Source organism: Anser anser (genome assembly GCF_964211835.1).
Source record: "Anser anser genome assembly, chromosome: 4".
NCBI classification, from domain to species: Eukaryota; Metazoa; Chordata; class Aves; order Anseriformes; family Anatidae; genus Anser; species Anser anser.
Genome location: NC_139724.1, coordinates 38,566,984 through 38,586,103, shown reverse-complemented (window position 1 = coordinate 38,586,103; position 19,120 = coordinate 38,566,984). Strand labels below are relative to the sequence as shown.

The window sequence follows — 19,120 nt, the reverse complement described above, 5'->3', positions numbered from 1 at the left end:
ACACCTGCTCCTCTTTTTCACCGTTTCCCCTCCTTTACAGCCATGCCACTGGAGATACAAGAGGGCCAGAGTGCAAGAAATGTTCCTGCCCATGGTGGGAATTGGCAAAGAAGACAAAGCCCAGGTCTGTGCTTTGCCAACACAACCAGCCTGGGTGAGAAGTGCTTTCATGCCCTGTCCTGGGTCGGGGAGGGCATCTCCTGGCCTTTGCTAGGAACTGACTGACAGGAGAACAGGAGGCCTTATATGGGTGCCAGTCATTCCAGCTTATGTAAACTATTACCCTGGTAAAAAAAGAATCAATAAAGTAGTCTGCCAAAAAAAAAAAAAAAAAAAAAGGAAAAAATATTTACCAAGTGAATGGAAAATGTGAGTCATTTCACTAGATAAAAATTCCCTTTCCCCCACTGCTGCAGGGAAAGGTGAACGTGGTACTACAAGCCTGCTCATTGATCTGCTCTCTCCTTCCACGGCACAGAACTAACAAACGAGCTCCTCACCAGAGCCCTTCCTTCCCTCCAGCTCTCCCAAGAGCGCTGCTTCATCTGCATCGGCAGCCACACGGCGAATCACGGGATGCATGAAGTCCCACCAGAGCCTAGGAGCTAGTTTGCATTAGCTGGCATTGCAAGCCTGGCACGGTACAACCTTTCTGGCTACAAAAACAGCTGCTTTATCCCAGGCCCTTTTTATCGGCTCTGAAATGACAAGGCCAAAGACTGTATTATAAAAAAAAATCTTCTCAGTTTTAACCAGAAGCAGTTTTGTTTTAATGGAAAAGTGAGAAAGCGACAAGCAATCTGCATTCCAATATAATTTTAGATATTTTATATTTTAAAAAATCCAGAAAAAAAAAAAACGTAATTATTGTCTGGAATTATTATTTGGGAAAGAGAAGGCCCCCCACTCAAATGAACTTTTTACCAAAGTCAACCACTATTGTTGACCAAATTCAATAGAAACTCACAACATCACTTAATTTCAGGGTTTCACAAAAAAAAAAAAGAGAGATTTTAAAGGTCACAGTATTTTTTTCTGAGTCACAAAAAATCTCCTGAACTTCTGCAAAGTATCACATCAGATCTAAATACTTTTTTTATTATTTTTTATTTTTTTTGCTTTATTACTTCCTTGTATACATACACTTGGCAGGAAACATAAAATTCCAGGGGCCTGATTCATTACTCTATTGTCACAATATTACCCTGACGTAACTTCACTTATTTAGACGTTCAAAGTTCCCTTTAAGTCACTGCTGACTGAGATAACCCCATCTTTCCTAGGGTTTGATCACCTGAAAAAAAAGGTAGATAAGCTAAACAGCTATCATCTAAGCAAAATATATTTAAAACAGTTATTTCACCAAGAGTGTTTAAGCTATTAAGAAAATCCAGTGCCATAAACAAGCACTGAATTTCTTCAAGTGTCTTGGAAAGTTCAGTATATTGTACTTTTCTATTTCATAAGACAAGCCTGGGCAGGGGCTAGGCTATGAGAAAATGTCAAAGAAGAGTTTCATGGGTAGGAAAACATCTGCAATTTGACATCCAGCTTATCCAGTGTTCAAGCTCACTGCAGCAGTTTGCTACCCTGACCCAGGTCAGAATAGGCAATGTGAGCATCCTCCTCCTCCTCAAGGTTTACTCATGCATCTGTTTCACCTTCCCGATACACAAGTGAGAGTGTCATCTGATGGCAAACTAGTGCAAACACTAATTTTGATCCACTCATGACCTTCCTTGCTGGTCAGCCACACACAAATCACAAGCCACAACTTTGTGGGAGAGCCACATTGGCTTGAAGGAAAAAAAATCCAGGGCGATGTTTTCATGAAGACAACCTGCGCGTGAGCAGGCTGCTAAACTTTCTCCAACCCTGACTGTGAGTACAAGCCAGCAAAATGGTTCAGCTGAGGCTTTCTAATTGAACAGAGAAAGCAAAATGGACACAGCAAGGACCTTCATTTGATCAGGAAGATGAAGGAAAGCTACACCTGCAGCCAGACCAGTGCATGGTGCCATTAGCTTTAAGTCTTCTGTAAGAGCAAGTCCCTTGCACAGCTGGGCGGCTGCACAAATGAAGATGGAAATTATATCTCAGGTCTTTGCTCGTCATCCAACAGCACTCTTCTATGAATACGATCTTATGGAGATACTTCAAGATTGTAGAGGCTCTGATACAGGATCATAGCAAAAATCCGAAGGAAGCAGCAACTCCCCAGACAAAAGAACAGCAAAAGTAGGACTCAGCTCTAAACTGGCCAGCTGAAAGTCAGACATCTAATCTGCCTGCATCCTCAGTGAAAAGGCATTGTCCTCCAGGGGATGATTAATAACATCTCTTTTGGATGCCTAGCTAAGAGGAGATGAGTTGCCTCCAGGATGGGTCTCTTCCCCTTTTTCACCACTAACTTTACAGGGAGCGTGGGCAACTAGACAAACTAAATATCTAACTAAAAGTGAGATGAATCCTAATCTAGGGGAGTGTGGAGGGAGAACAAAATAAGGTTTGTGAACAATTGAACACAATGGTAACACTGATCATGTTGCTTTTCACGATCCTTTCCCTTCACTTAGACGCAGCTATAAATGGATAACAAAATCTAACGGGAGCAGCAGCAGCAAGCATTACATCCTGGCCTACTTTTCAGGAACATATGTGCCATTGCCTCTGCGGGAAACCACGGGAGCTGCCTTCCCCTGGCTTGTCAGGCTTTTAGGTTCAAGGCATTTACACAAAGCCAAAAGTATCCTCAATTTGTGGATTTTAATGCATCAATTAAAAGGAAGTCACAGGAGGCACAAAAGCACCCATCAGAGCAGCTTTTGCTATTTCTACAGCCAAGAGACGTCTTCATTTACGCTGCTTGCCTGAAAACTGTCAGCAGGAGAGAGCAGTGTCCATAACAGCTGCCATGACAGGAGAAAAAGGCAACTCCAGGCTCACATACACATCAAATTTACGCCAGCAAAACTTTCCAGAGTGTTTGCCAGCAAACCCTGATAGATCTGTACGGTCGGCCTTGGTTTTCAAGCATGATATGGCCCCTGTCTAACAGTCACTATTTGGGTATTTGGTGGTTTTTTTTGGTTGGTTGGTTTTTAGCAGACCTCCAAAAACAACAAAATTGAGAAAATTATCCATTATTGTGGCATAAAATGCCCAAATTATGAGTAAATTTAAAAACTTTATAAATGTGCGAGTTGGTAACCTCACAGTTTAATAGATGGTTTTTGTGTTTTTTTGTTTTGTTTTGTTTTTTCTTCTGTTTGTTTGAATCCTGTTTATTTGCTGATACAGAGAACAAGTGAAAAGATTAGAACTGGCTCAGTTAAGGCTGCATGTCTATTCAGGTTATAGATCAATAGTTCAGTTCAATACATTAACACACTATAATTTATCCCTCACTGTTATGAATATACTTAAGCGTAAGATTAGGAGAAGAGTTAACAGATACAATTAAAGCAATATATGAATATAGATTTTTTTGCACTGCCTATCTCCATGCTTTGCAAAGGTCCTCTTCATTGGAAGAAGCGATAAATATGGAGAAGTCTATCAGCTTTCATTTAAAAAGAAAAATAAATTTCCAAATGTTTCTCCTAAAAAAAAAAAAGTCTTCACCATCAGAACAAAGATGGCCTGAATCCTTCTGCTTTGTGTTCTGGGGCTGTTGTGTGCAAGGAGGCAAATCTCCAGCTCAAGCAAAGTTGGGCATTTAGAAGGCCTCCTCTCCTGTATGCATTTTCTTCTATACTTCCTCCCTATGCCAGGGCACGTACAGGTTCTCTCTTCTCTACCTGGCCACTTACTTTCATAAAAATGTCATAATTAAATATGTTTGAGATGTCTGTTCTTCTCTTAGTTTCAGTTAAATTGAGTGAGTTCAAAAAAATTTTATGGCAGACTGACAGGTAGACTGAGATGTGCGTATCCCATATTTGCCTAGGTTTTTCCCCCTGTAGAGATTCATTCGAAAAACACGGAGTGAATTAAAGTGATCTCTAAGTTTGAAAATAGGCAGCCTGTGCCGCTCAGAGGCTTAGGAACCTGAGGAATGAGAAGAGAAGCTCCACATGGGCATCCTTTTCTCTTCTGAGCCACTGAAATGTTCAGACTCTTTGTTTCAAAAAATAAAATAAAATAAAAGTTACCATTAAGAAAGCACCATACCCTGGAACAGAAAATTTGTGTCTACAGCTCAGGACAGGTATGATTTCAGGGGAAATTTTGTACCCAGCGGATGTTTTGCTCCTAAAAATAACAAACCAAGATGGAGATATTTTTAAAGGAGAAGAAATATTAGGTTTAAATTGTAGAAAAGGATATTTAGGTGAAAAATGATTGAGAAAAAACTGTCTTGTTACAAGGACAGAAAAAAAATGGGCTACAGAGCTGGGTGAAGATGTAGAAACTCCTCCTCTGGAGCTCTGAAGACCATTTTATACAAACATCTGTCAGAAATTGTTTAGGTACGCTGACTGTGTTTGAGAGCAGGGGATCACCTAGAGATTTTTCAAAATCTCTTCCTGACTTTTCTAGTATGATCAGAAACGACAAGGTAAAACTACAAAATAAAGTTTCACTCAAGAACAGAGTTTAACGGTGCTTCTTACTACCTTTCTCCCCACGCGATAAAGACAGATATGTAGAAAGTGCTCTGTCATCAGACGTGGGTGGTAGAAGTGACCAAGAGTGGATAAGATGACAAAAAGCACATCAGTTCACTTTCTGATTAACGTAATACAATTTTCAGTGGAAGCAAACGCTACCTTTGGCACCATTAAATTGGATTATAAGATCTTCAGGGCTCCGATGTGTCTGTGAGGCTCAACAACATCTTAATCTTGCCTATCGCTCTGCCTACATGCACAGTACAAAACATTCATAACAATTACCGCTCCAACAGCTAATTGTTACAGTACGAGATTAACAGCCGTACATCCTCAGGTACCTGAGCTTAAGTGTAGCATGTGATCAAAACCCACCAAAAATGAAACTCCGCTGCAGAGCACGCTGCAAAGAATTACACTAAAGCCCCAGCCTGACATGTCCCTGTTTCTCTCAGCACCATCCCATTCACAATTACAAACTTTCTCCAAGAAACTCTCGCTTCAGTGAAACGACAGCTCATCCTACCTGCTCTGCACAGACCCTTGGTCACCATAGGAACAGTCTGCTGTGAGCTCCTATCTCCCTTTAGGGTGTAATTATTTCTGCATATCTCCGCACCCCCCCTGCAACGCTACTTCTTTGTTTAATTACTTTGTGTAGCCCTGGCTTATCACACAGATTTTCAATTAAATTAAAAGCAATAAAAATCTATTTTAAATTGTTCGCTTATTGTGCTTGAATCGCACGCACTTAACAAAACACTTTTAATGGAGTCCTCACTTAACATTCCTTCTGTCACAGTGACCTTGAAGTTGCTGAACATCTGTTTCACCCTTATCTCTTACTGAAATATTTTAGACAGATGTAGCCATAAAAAGTCATTGACCTCAAAATTCAAGCCCTTAATTCAATTATTCCTATGAAACCTATAGTTTGTGCATAATTAAGTCAGAAAGAAATGCGGTCACATACTGCTTTTTTTAACACTCCTGCCAGAAGAGCGCTCTTACCAAGAGAGCTCTTACACAAAGCCTCAGTAACCCGTGGACTGCAAATTTCAATGTCAATTGAACTCTCTACCCCAAAGAAAGAAAAAGTAATCCAAACCTATTACTGTGCAAAATTAAAGTGGTCTCCTGTGTGCCTTTGATCACTTTGCAAGTCTTAATTCCTTTTTCCAGTCCTTTTGTTTCTGCTATGTGCACTGGCCAAACTGAAAGGAACAATCTGTTACTAATTACTCAGGTCTGCTCCACAGTCTCCTCCCAGCACAGCTGAGTGAGTGTGTGTGTGTGCGTGTGTGAGGAGCATCATCCCTGGTAATTGCACAAAGATGGAAACAAGCCTCCAGTGCCCCATGGAGCAGAGCCTCATTCACACGCCAGTCCAAGCAGACTGAAAAGTTCCTGGTCTAGGGGTAGCCTCCTTCCCCCCATCAGCTCCAAACAATACCTTTACACTCATTACTTAGCAAAAGGAGAGCCAGCTGCTGGTAACCAGCATGCATTTTCACCAAACTGTACACCCTGCTCCCAAAGTCCTTCGGGTTCCTGCCTCCCGAACTACAATGCCTCAGTAAGTTTTATCACTATGCAGGACAGGGAGGGACTAGGAAAAATGATCTCATGTTGCCTGTGCTCCAGTCAAGGGAACTACATTTCTTCGTGGCATCATACTTGGCAAGTACTTGCCTCCTAAAACAGAGGTAAAGCGAAGCACTTAAAATCAAGTAATCATTCTTTCACATATCTGGCACCAGCTCACCATCTCTTAGGGACTAAAATTGCTTCCACAAAAATAACGAGAGTTTTGCCATTAATTTCAGTGGCAACAGAATCAGGGTTAGCAATAGATTTTCTCTACCATTAATAAAGTCTGCTATTTTTTTTACTATTATATATGTTCACAAATACACAAATTGAGGCAAAAAGTCATGCTGATGCCCTTGGCATGGGATGCACAATCATTCTGTAGTGATTCACACTGAACGACTACCTGTTCAGTGTGTGATTACTATTTTTTTTTTTAATTTACATAATCTTTACTATTCCTGAAAACTAGAGTTGGATACTTACTGATGCCAACAGCTGTAATAAGTTTGATTGCAAGTTCTGGGATTTCACACTGCATAAAGAAAGGCTCCAAAATATACCGTCCAAATGCCAACGATATCACTGCTGTGGCAGCAGGGCTAGGGTGAAAAGTAAGAACAAAACAAAAAATCACAAAATTAATCTGCAGTAGTATGTAAACAATACCCATTTTGAGATTATACTGTAAATTTATTATTACAGAACTGCAAAGTGTACCTAACTTTGGTGCCTGTTAGCAGCTATGCCACCAGGTACCATGATTTCTGAGCATAACAGACAACTATAAACAGTTTGGCTTTGCTCAGTGATGATGATCTTGCCAGCATCACTTCTTCCCAGGTTCACTCTTAAAACTTTCTTGCTGTGAAGAAAGGAAATGTATCAATACAAATTTTCCTTGCCATGCTTGAAGTGAACGTGGCCACAATTAAATTGCATGGGCAAAACCCTGAGTGAAAGTTGTTGGGGACTGAATTTTTAGTGTCAAGGTACATCCTACCCCTCACAGACAAGCAATTAATCTCAGTGAAGCTGAGAATTCCGCTTTACTGAAATAAGCATCCAAAAGTTACCCAAGCCTACTAATAAATATGGGACAATGTAAAAAAAAATTAATGAAAATGCTATATCCTAAAATGCAAACAATTTTAATAATGTTTGCTACTTTTATTGAGTAACAACTTTCCAACACTGTGAGAACAAAAATCCTCAAAGTACAGAAAGTCCCTTCCATGAAACAGAGGGAATGCAAGGAAAAGCAGGCATGCAGTTGTTGCATCTACAAATTTGAAATAATATTCACACAGCCTTTCTCTTTGAGACAAGCTAAATGTTTGCCAGGAGCCTTAGCACTGGCACGTATTACCAGTACTTTGCCCTGTGCCTCAGATCAGACACTGTCTGCACATTACAGTCTCAGCGGTCTGTTCCCACATGCCTGGGGAGGACACTTTTCCCCTCCTCAGGACAGCTGGTGGTAACTGTGCCTGTCACACTTACACACAGCAAGGAAAAAAAAGGTATTTGATTCTGCCTCAAATTGTTTTTGAGTTAAACAAGAGTCCACTCAAATTTGTTATGAGGAATCCAGAGCATTTAATAAAACAATGCCTTAAGTGCAGAATATACATCTCCCAGATGAATTTTAACAAAAATATAGTTGCTATAGAGCAGTGTAAAAACTCTGCAGAGAAGTTATTATTCTTCATCAAATGCTAGAGGAATTTTCCACAAGAGAGCTTTGCCTTTGAAACAAAAAGCACTTTCTTAGCACCATGACTCAACCAAAAGGTCACACATTGTGTTGGACCAAACTGCAGGGGAGCACAGACCAAAAGCATCTTCCTAAGAAAGTTTCTGCAGAGACAAGTGAGGATTGCTGCTTGTGTACACCCCATGCACAAGAACCACCCCTCTCACTGGCCAACAACCGGCTTCACAGCTGCTGCCTTTGCTACAGGCTGAACGTCCCCTGCATGAGTTTTACCCATCCATTTACTGTCTATACCTCGGTGGAATATTTCTGATTTACATAAGCAGATCACCAGGCTTCCAGAATTTGAATGCTGCAGACTGCCAAAAGCAGCTTGAACTGGGCTGGATCAGATAAGGGATCAGATCTTTGGAGCTTTCCCAGATCTTTTTCCTCAGTCTCTACTTCTTCCCCTAGAACTTGGATTTTTCCCTCTCATTTTAAGAAAAGCCTTAATAAAGTGGCAGTCACTGCTAGCTCCACAACATTTGTTTTTAAAAACAGAGCTCCTTTATACCTTTAATAAATATCTAGTTAGTTATACCTTTAATAAATATCTAGGCCTCCTGTGTTCCCACATTTGAGGGGAGATGGTGGTGACGGTGTCCCTGGCCAGCTGAGGCAGACGTTGAAGGGATGGAGCATATTCCTTTTTACTGCAGTCAGAAAGAAAGATTGGCAGGCTCCTAAGATCTGTACATTCATGAATGTACAGAAAGCTAATTAGCAGCTTTCATTTAAGGGCAAGGAAAAAATAAATAAATAACAGATAGAGAGAAAAAAAAGCCACTGGGAGAAGGGCCGGCCTACCGCCGGCAGCACATACCAGAGGTGAGTAAGTCACCTCTTTGGCGGTGCGCTCTTACCTAACCTGGGTTTAGCAACCACCATATACAAGCACTACAGACAATGTGTTCACACAGCCATCTTCACTTGCTGGAAAACTTTTTTTTGTTTTGTTTTTAAGGTATGTAGTACACCCACAACCTGACTCCTGGGGAGAAAAGGAGTTCCTACGTGTACTGGATGAGGAACAGCGTAGCGTAAGGCACTTCTGAACACCGGGGGATGCTAGCACAGTATAGTCAGTACACGGGCAGAGTTTAAGTGTGTCCTGCACTGTAAAAGAGGGGCTGTAAAGATATATGAGGAGAGGAAATGTTTGTTTTGGTTGTGGCTGCTTCAGAAGCCTGTGGGTGTGATAATTCTGTGTCTTTTAGAGGAAAAAAAGGCTTAACCGAGAAGCGTGTGTGCAGCTTCACCCAGTGAAAACACCGTAGGTGCATACGAAGTCCCAAATTCTTTGATAGCAGAAGCCAATTAGTTTATGATGCCAGAGTCAGATAGAAGACTCTACACAGAGTTTCGGCAGCGCTGCTCTGATCATCACAAGTTATAACAAGTATGTCTCCCTTGCTGCCTCTCAGATTTGATGATTAAAGAATCCACTGATGTTCTTTCCCATGTGCAGGATGATTATTTACTGGGTGTGGGGCAGATCACAATGACTAAGAATGTTTTTATGACACTCCTGAGACACTGTCATATGTACAAAGTTTTTTAAACATTTCATGAGGAGAGGAATTTCTGAAGTCTCGTTTCTTGTGGGTACTTATGCCTAAGCTAATAGTGTCCCCCCTGCCCAGTAGGGTGCAGATTAACAAGGGGATTTCTAGCATTACTCTCTTTTGTTGATCCTCTGTTGTGCAAGGATATAGCTATGTTCACACCACTGTTTCCTTCAGTGAAAACCATAGGTCTGCTTCCTCTATCTGGTTTTCCCTTTGGCAAGAAGATAATATGATTAAGGCATCTGCTCCTTCACGACATTTGGTGGAAATTTTGCAGTTTGTGCAAGGGTTACCGATGAGTGAGGAGGATGTGAGGGACCATCTGACGTACACAATTATTTCCTCTGAAAACAAGATAAGGATTTATGGATTCATAATGACTCAGCACTCTTAGTGCTTTTAAACTCAACAGGCTATGCTAGAACTTGTCAATATTATGTAAACATAGCTGTGATTTGAGATGAGGCTTGTGCTTTTGTGATTCATTTGCTGGTTTCAGAAGAGAGAGGAAAGGAGTGCTAACTAGCCTAAGGCAGGCATGGATCACTCCTGAATTTATTTTACATAAGTGAATTGCCCTTTTCTACATGTAACAAGCTCTCCAGCCTCAGCAATACTATAAAAAATTAAATTTGAAAAGGGACATATTTTAGTTTGATAAAAAGATCCATTTAAATTATGAAAATTTATTTGCTATGGTTTCATAATTCTGCATCTTCATATTGTAATATCTTACACAAAGTCGAGGGCTACATCAACCACACCACATCAGTACTTTGGACATTTGAGATATGTAAGGACTTCCTGTTGCTTTATTTGCCCAGCTAGTGCTTTTCATATTAACTTCTCTAACACACCATGAAAACAAAATAGAGGGACTTGAACTGACATCTAGAGAATACATGGTGCCCCAAAATCTGAAATGTACTGGGCAATAACTTTGCCTTGCATTATTCCTGTATGTATAGACAACAGCAACCACTCCAAAAGCCACTGTCAAGAGTGACAAAATGCAGAGGTGACTTCTCTTCCACTGTATTTCAAGTAGGCACAGGTATTAACATTAATGGGTACAGTAAGCTTAGCAAAATTAAACAAGTAGCTGAATTTGTGTGACAGGCTGTTTTCACAGAATCTTCTTTTTGATACATACACTTTTTTTTTTTAATGTTTCAATGCCAACAAGCAAAATAGCATTGTTAAATTCTCTGAAGCAGCTGCACTAAAAAACTTAGCTCATACGTCAAGATATATTTGATTTCTTTTGCACATCATGTATTGGAGAGTTTTCTTCATGACTGAAAAGTGTATTGCCATCAGAAAAGAAACAGAGAAAAGCCGTGATACACTTACCGAATAATGAGTAATTCCACCCAGACTCTCACAAAAGCAGGTAATGGGCCAAAGGCCTCCAGGATATAGGTGTAGTGACCGCCAGATTTCTTAATGCACGTTCCCAGTTCAGCATAGCAGAGGGCACCTGTAAGAGTTAAGCTAAGGCATCACGAGATATCCAGAAATACCTTTCCAAACACTTGTAAGGTAAACAATGGAGCTGCTGCAGTATCCCAACTTCTGATACATTTTAATCCTTTTTCTTTCAAGCAATTTTATAAGTTTCGAGTCATTCAGCTAGACCCGCAGTTACCCAAGCTGTACGTGTATGCAGTTACATTTACATGAAAGCCACTGAACAAACTATTTGCTAGCAAGGTGCTTCATTACTCATCCGTGCCTTGGGAAGAGGGATGACAAACTGCTGTGTCATGCCAGCCACCCCGGCTGGCCCACCTAAGCGAAAGCCCTCTGACACACGTGCTTGTTATCAAACTACGATCAGCTCCTTGCAGCCTCAGAAATCCCTGCCTCGCCCCTGAAGGAAAGGCTGAAGACTGCATTCCCTCTCCTCAGCCATGGGGAAAGCAATCGACGGACTGACATTTGGAAGCAGGAATTGCAGGTGGAGGATTTTCCTCAGTAGTACCCCCAACACCTTACATACAGAACTCTGGGAACGGCTTGGCCCTGGCTTTCCAACACCAGTGCAGCACTGTGTGTGCAACCAACACAATGGAAGCTCTGCTCATTTCTGCATTGCCTTAAATACAGACAACTTCATGTTCTCATAGCAGGGGGCTCACTTCAACACGCGGTGCCTTTGCAACGACTAAAATAAAACCAAAATCATCATCATGCTGCCGCAGTGGGGAACCAGGTTCATGCAGAAGTGGTTCGGGCCCCCTTGGGTGAGCATTAGAGGCATTCATAGCGAGCAGCAGTTCCCAGGGAGGTCCCCAAGGCTGCCTCCAGCACAACACATTGCCTCAGCCACTACGGAGCAGGAAACAGCATGCTGCAACTATGAGGACCTGCAAGAAGATTTCTTTGCCCATGCACCGTCTGCTACTGTTGTTTAATGAGCCATCACCCAGCCTCAGAGCCAATGGATTCTCAGCTCCACAGGTCGACCTCATTGGCAGAGAAAAGGTTCACCACCTCAGTTCAATGTAGGCAGCCCTTTTGGTAGACTCTGAGAAGCCACGGGAAAACCAAAACAAAGTTGGCAAGCACTGAATCACACAGAGCTATGATCAGCAACATGTATGAAGTCTGCTCGCCGCCTGCTTTTATGCTACCAGACTTTAAGATGAAAATTACAGTTGTCAAAACCACCTAACGCGCACCAAGCCCACTGGAGCTGTAAGACGTTATGACACATTCCATCCTCCTTCTTTCACTTTGTTTGAGGCTTTGCAAAAACAAGACAACTTTTATCTGATCATCTTCAGCTTACCTGGAAATGTACTCAAAGAAACTCTTATAGCCACACTTTAAAAAAAAAAAAAAAAAAAACACCTATTGATGACTTTTCTCTTTCCAACCTCTTCTGGAGTAGCTCAGGATGAAATCAAACTGTGCTTTGATACATGTTACACAGCTTCAGCAAGACCTTAGGTGATCTTTGTATGAGATTTTATTATAATTAGGTCATGCAGGAAATTAAAAACACCCATGATATAAAAATTATGAAAAAATAACTGTAACAGGTCAGAGAGAAGAGGTAATATCTTTTCTGGGCCAAATTAGACACATCTTCACATCCTGCGATCTGGAAAATGCCCAGGAAAATCCATCTGATTTTTTTTTCCACAGACTTGACTTCACAGCCAGAAAATTACTACTATTAAAGTTAAAGCTAAACACACGATGCTTAAGCAAATTCTAGTTTGACTGAATCTAAAGACCAAGGTCTCAGGACAGGGTTGAAAATTGCATTTGAGGTCTTTCTTTATAGGGGAACTTTGCTTACTGGCAGGACTTCCATGCTAGCACAACAGATTACATTGCACGTTGTACCAAAGCATTTAACATTTGACCAAAACAGTTCCTAAATTTCTCGCATTGTCTGTTTGGCTTGGGAGGACTTATAGAGTCAACGCTGCCTTTAAGCTCAGAGCCAAGTTACACAGGGTGGCATTCGCATGTTCCACCTATTAAGCAGACACATGTTAGTCCGTGTTTGCCCTCTTTACCTCTTGCCAGAAAACAAGTCATCTCTGTTTTAAATAAAGCCAATATTCATGTTAGTTCTTCAGCTTCTTTGAGATTAACTCATTAAGTAGGTCAATGGACCCTCTGTCCCACAGAAGCCAGGGTGGGGTTTTCCACTCTGAATGGGGGCTTTGTGTACAGAACAAATAAACCGGCATTCTTCAGAATTTAATACTGTTAAAAAAGAAACACAGCAAAATTAGTAAAAACTGTCACGATCGGCAGGCCAGCAACAAAATTCGCATTACAGATTTGTTTCCATCGTGCTCTTTTTTGCGACCCAACCTTTCCAAGCCACATCGTGAGTGGGGAATAAAGGGAAAAACAGGAACATAAGACCGGGGAGAGGAGTTATTAGTGTTATTACTTTGCTCCCTTTCACGCCAACACAGATTATGTCCAGTGGGTGTTATTCCTCCCAGACCTTGACCGAGCCTCCAGGGAACTGAGTCAACCTGTCTGAACATTTCGCCGGTGCTCGCAGTGACCAGCGTGCCCTGCTGCCGGGGGCCTTACAAGCAAATGGTGAACTACTTCTCACAGCCAGAAGGAAAACATTATACGTATTGCACTTTTTACGGCATAAAGCAGACATTCGCTTTTCCTTTAGGGGTCTATGAGAAACGATTTGCGCTTACAGCCTGTGCTGACACGGCACCAGGGGACAGGAATTGCACAGCGCTGCGCCCTCCACACAACCTATCACACAGCAAAAGCCTTCCGCAGCCCTATTGGTCCTCCAGCTCCACACTGTGCCTAGATATCCAATGGCAAAATCAGACAAAAAATAGAAATAATCCACTAGCTGCCCCTCTGGACCAATTAGAAACTTTTGAGAGACTTACCAAAGAGTGAGAGGATGCCACACACTGTCCAGACAGTCAAGGACATGCCCACGCTGCCTGTGTTCTTCAGGATCCCTTTGGGCGAGATGAAGATGCCGGCTCCAATAATAGTGCCAATGATGATGGAGATCCCCCTCAACAGCGTGACTTTCTTCTTCAGCACAACCTTTTGCTCCTGGACTGGCTGCCCACTGTCCAGAGAGGGCAACCTGCCATTAGGCTGCCCCTGCAAGTAGCTCCCATTAGACGCTGTCGGCACAGCAGCTTTCCTGACCATGCTCCCGTGCCACCGGCACGCCAACGGCAGGCACAGCCAAAAAGTTTGCAGCAGCAACTCAAGGCTTTTTCCTTCCTCTGTAGCCAACTACTTAAGCCTCTTCCTCTGCCTGCTCTTATCTGCCAAGCTGCTCCTACGCGCAGGTAGGGAGCTCCTGAAGCGTGTTTTACCCTTCCGTGCTGCCTGCACAGTGCTCAGCAACACCTGTGCTTTCCCCCAGCTCGCTGGTGCTGCCCTATCATTGGAAACCAGCTCAGCTTCCGCGTGGACTTGTATTTAAGCTCTTGTCATACCAAGTTACTCCAGCTGAATGATGATGCAAATTCTCCAGGTTTGCATCAGCCATTTGAGAAACCTCTGGCATTACTCAGCACTTTTTTTTTTTTTTTAAACGGTAGGGGCATGTTGCACAACCGATCTGAGTGTGGTGGGAAGAACAAAGCCCTCGCGAGGAAACTGAGCCAGTCGAGCTCAGCACATCACCGCCGACACCCCGAGACACACTCCCCAATTTTTAAAGCAACTCGTGCTCAGAAATAAAAGCCTGCCAAAACACAAAGCTTGTCAGAGTGTGAGGGGGAAAGGGAATCAAACGGGATACGTCATCTCTGGGTCTAATCCAATTTCTTTCTCTTTCAAGCCCTCGCAGTGAAAGTTCAGTTTGCGGGGCTGAACTTCTCGCCCTGCCGCCGCCGGTCAGCCTCCCCCGGCTCAGCATCGCCTACCTGCAAACCTCCGCAGGCACTGCCTGCACCTACCTAAAGCCTACATGCAAACCCTCCTGAGCCCGTGTCGCCTAGCAACACACCCAAATCAAACTCATGAAAAATCTAGGTTATTTCCCCCGTACAGTAATTTCCACCCAGGCAGTGTTTATGGGACGTTGGTAAGCAGCTCGGCAATGCCACTTCCCCTTAAGAAAAAACCATCGAGGTTTGCAGCGCTCTCTGCTTTAGGATCTGTCAGGAGGAGGACAGCACTAGAGCTGCTCCGAAATCAGAAAGTGCCTTTCGTGTTCCCACCGAGCTTCTCTGAGCAGACGAGCAGGCTGTCAGATGCACACAAGCTTCTGTTTCACTACCTGATGACTCAAACCCGAGGAATTAAACTGTTAAAAAGAAGAACATTCTCATAAAGCAGAGCAAAAATCAATAGCCTTCAAGCACTTGTAACCTAATCAAGAGACAGCCTGTGCCAAAGGGGAAAAATCCTGCCCAGCATAACTTTTGCAGCTGCTCGTGGCTTCAGATTAGATCAGTGCAAAGAGAAATGATCCCTGCAGTTCCTGCTTAATTAGGACCTAGGACTGGGGGGGGGAAAGATAGCAGTAAAACATTTTATCATTTGCAAAGCAGGCACTGAGCTCAAAGCACAACTGTGCTTTCAAACTTGTTTGGCAAACAGGAGATACTGGAGTATTAAAACATTGCAGCTTTAAAACTCCAGCGTTTTTAAAGCCTCATATTTTCAGTTATAACTCACCTGTGACAATTTGCACTGAGATGATCTTTAAGGTCCCTTCCAACCCAAACCATTCTATGACACAAGGCATGCCAAAGCTTATCGAGTTTAAATGCACGCAAGTATAAACAGAAGGGATTTTAGCTTTTGACTACATGCTGGTACTGCTTGCCTATTTTCTGAACACATCCTACCCTTTCCTCCACCTGCTCCTGTGAACAGCAGCTGATCCCTGACCCTCCATATAGCTTGCACTCCTGTTCCCAGCACACCTCGTGCCTGCCCCTTGCATACACACCACTGGCAATGGCAGGCAGGACCTCTTCTTTGGACCCCACACAGTCCAAACCAAGCCAATTTTCACAGCAGCCCTAACACACGAAGCAAAGTAGCTGTTATGCTACCAGAATTGTTTTCCGTTTGTGTACATTTGTTGGGCTGTCCCCCAGGAAGATTATAAATGCCTGAAGTAAGTAACTAGATTAAACCAGGAAAAAGCATTAACCACAAAACTGGGCTGGGCTGATGACCTTCATTTTAATTTTCAAAGGCTGTTTAATGATGAGACACATGACATCTTGAAGCATCTAATAGCTTAAGGTAGTCATTCTTAACTAATGCTTACCCATTATTTCAACAGGAAGATGGCTCTGAGATCAAACCCAAAGTTCAATCAGCTCCCAGATGATCCCGAAGCAGCTCCCAGCAATCCAGCTGTCTGCATCAGCTATTCAGTAGAAATGCTGGGCAGTATAATGGTTTTCTAATTTTATTTGATCACTGGCCAGAAGAATGCAAAAATGTTCTGAATCCACATTTGCCCTTTGGACATCGCTATTAACACCCCCACACACACAGGGAAAAGTGTGCTTGCTGCTTCTGTCATGTGGGGATAGCAGGCATACAAAGCTTAAGACTGTGCAAAATTCCCATACTGAAATTTCTAAGGTGTGAATTAAGGAGGGACAGAAACAGAGAACGCTTTTTCCTAAATATTGGCAGCTTGCTACTGATCACGCTATGCACAGCTTTCCCGGTGGATGCTGTTGCATACACTGCTTCCCAATGCTGTCCATTAATGACAAACATACATTTAAAAACGAGGACCACTTTTTCTCCTCTGCATTCAAAGCCTGCTTCAAACTATCAGGACAGAGAATACTTATTTGGTGCCAAGGGATGATTTGCAGTTTCCTGGAAATTTCATAGGAATCTTCTGCCAGCCAAGCCCAGCCCCAGTGCTGGACAGGGCCCGTCACTGCCTGCTACCCCACGTTACCCCACAGACTCCAAATATCTTCTCATCATCTGTAGCCCACCAGCCGCTTTCATTTGGGTTATTCATAACAGAGCAAGGGCTGTGGCATCACTATGCAACCACAACACTAAAGTCAGTGTCTTTTTCACAGAGCTCTTCTGAAAGCACGGGGCTTAACCTGCCCAACATTCAGAAAGGCCCTGTTCTGCCATAAAAATCTGCTCTGGAAACAGAACAAAAAGATAAAAGATGCAATTTTCTTTAGACTGATGAAATTATTGAAAGTAATGTTTCTAAAGACGATTCTCTGAAACTAAACTTTCAACCCCTAATGGCAGCTGTCATTGTGCAGAGCCTTTTATTGTTTTTCCTCATTGTTATTTTGTTTTTGTTTTCCCCCAATCCATAGACATTTTCTCCTGAGCAAACATTTTAAAGCATAACCTAGATCATCACTGTGAAATGGTTTCCTTTTGAATCACACCATCAGCCCTGGACTACCCCATCCCTTGCCTGTTTCAGACAGAATCCCTTATCAGGTGGGCAGGCAGGCAGGCAGGGCTCCCGCACCCAAAATCTCCCAAGAGCTACAGTGCTACCCAAAGGGGAGAGGCCCCACAGCACTGCCTGACAGCTGCCACCAGGACCAGCAGTGTTGCTGGCACCACGCCTGTTGGCTGTGATAACCCCTCTGACAGCTGCCCTGCAGTACTCTAGCAGATAAAGTACTTAAGCATCAAGCGGAAAGTAAAGGTACTGCAGCGGTTCATAGGCTGAAAACACTCGATACTGCGGCACTGAAGTTTTTCACACTAGTAGAGCTTGTGCCAAATACCTGGACACAGCTACACCTTGATTCTGAAGAAGGTATAATGTGGATATTTCCCCTGGGAAATGCTACCACACACACACACACACAGAGCATTCCCCTGTATGGGAATGCTACAACACACACACAACAAAGTAAAAGACCTAAAATTCAAGTCTGGACTTGAGTTTCCACTTCTCAAGCCCACAAAACCTCCTTCAATTGAAGGTGTAGCAAGCATATCTTGATAATCCTTCCAGACATTTGTATATCTGCTCATCGCATCAAGCAAATCAAGAGTCGCAAGCCAAGCCTCCAGGCCACACATTGCCACAGTGACTGGAGACACGGGAATCAAAAAGGAAGTACAGCAAGACCGAAGAAGCAAGGAAAGCCCCGAAGTCTTCTGTGTGGGTGGTGCAGCTTGAAAACATTGCTTAGAAAACTGAGCTGAGACTTCTGCATAATCCTGACTGTTTCCAGCCTTGAAAAGCAGCCCTGTAGGAAGGTGGTAGTACGGTTTCAAATGTCAAAGGAGGGCAAAATACCTCCAAGTGTTTGTTTTTTTTTTTTCATGTAGATAATCTAGCATTGAAAAGTTTGGACTGGGGATTTTCTGTTCCTTTTGTAATGTTAAGAAATATTTTAACTAGCGTTGGGGAAAAAAAAAGCAATCTGTAAGAAATTTAAAAGCTAACGTGTCATTGGGAATTAAGTGAGAAAAGCATCATCATGAAGTACAGAAGTGTCAGTAGATCAGGACAGGTTTTTATGTTGTAATGAAAACCTGGAACTGCAAGAAGATGAAAACAATCTGGTATTGTCTCTACTACAGTCCAAAATTTTAGTTAAAAAAAAATGGGATTTCAGAGAATGCAGGGGAGGTGTTATTTTGTAGTCAGAGACTCGCAAACTCAATTATTTTGCATTCCAATTTGTGCTGAATACAAAGAAGATACTTCGAAGAAAAACAAAACCAAAAAAAAAAAAAAGAGAGAGAGAGAGAGAAGGAATGAAATATATCCCCAGTTCAGAGAATTTAAAAATAATAATAATAAAAAAAAATACTAGAAGAAATCCAAAAGCAATTCAAATGTTATTTCTTGTATTTTCAGTAAAAGGCTTCCAACAAAATGCCTACGCAGTCAGCAAATAAAAGTCTGGTTTCAAGAAGACTGCAGACAACGATAGCAGTTTAGAAAGGAAATACTTCTGAAAGATTCCCTGTCTCCAATTTGCTGATAGCTGCCTATCAATTTTCAGCTAGCGAAGAAAAAAAGGGATTTCAGAAATCCTTCCTATTTTTCTCACCGCTAGAGCTTTATTTCAAACAGCAACCATGATGATTTCAGCCAAACTGTTTGACATTTTAATGATTTTTTTTTTAAT

At 42.3% G+C, this 19,120-nt stretch overlaps 1 protein-coding gene across 2 annotated transcripts in view; it reads right to left on the bottom strand.

Annotated features, from left to right (window-relative positions):
- The window catches only part of SLC7A11 (solute carrier family 7 member 11), a 62,771-nt gene extending 46,254 nt beyond the window's left edge, over window positions 1-16,517 (bottom strand). Inside the window, exons 1-3 of one of the 2 annotated variants that reach the window (XM_083834107.1) lie at window positions 13,928-16,517; window positions 10,884-11,010; window positions 6,690-6,805 (exon numbers count right to left, since the gene is read on the bottom strand). In XM_083834107.1, coding sequence (XP_083690233.1) covers window positions 6,690-6,805; window positions 10,884-11,010; window positions 13,928-14,204 — 520 coding nt within the window. In that variant the 5' untranslated portion in view covers window positions 14,205-16,517. The other variant, XM_083834108.1, reaches the window with a different exon arrangement.
- Between the last annotated feature and the right edge of the window lie 2,603 nt (window positions 16,518-19,120).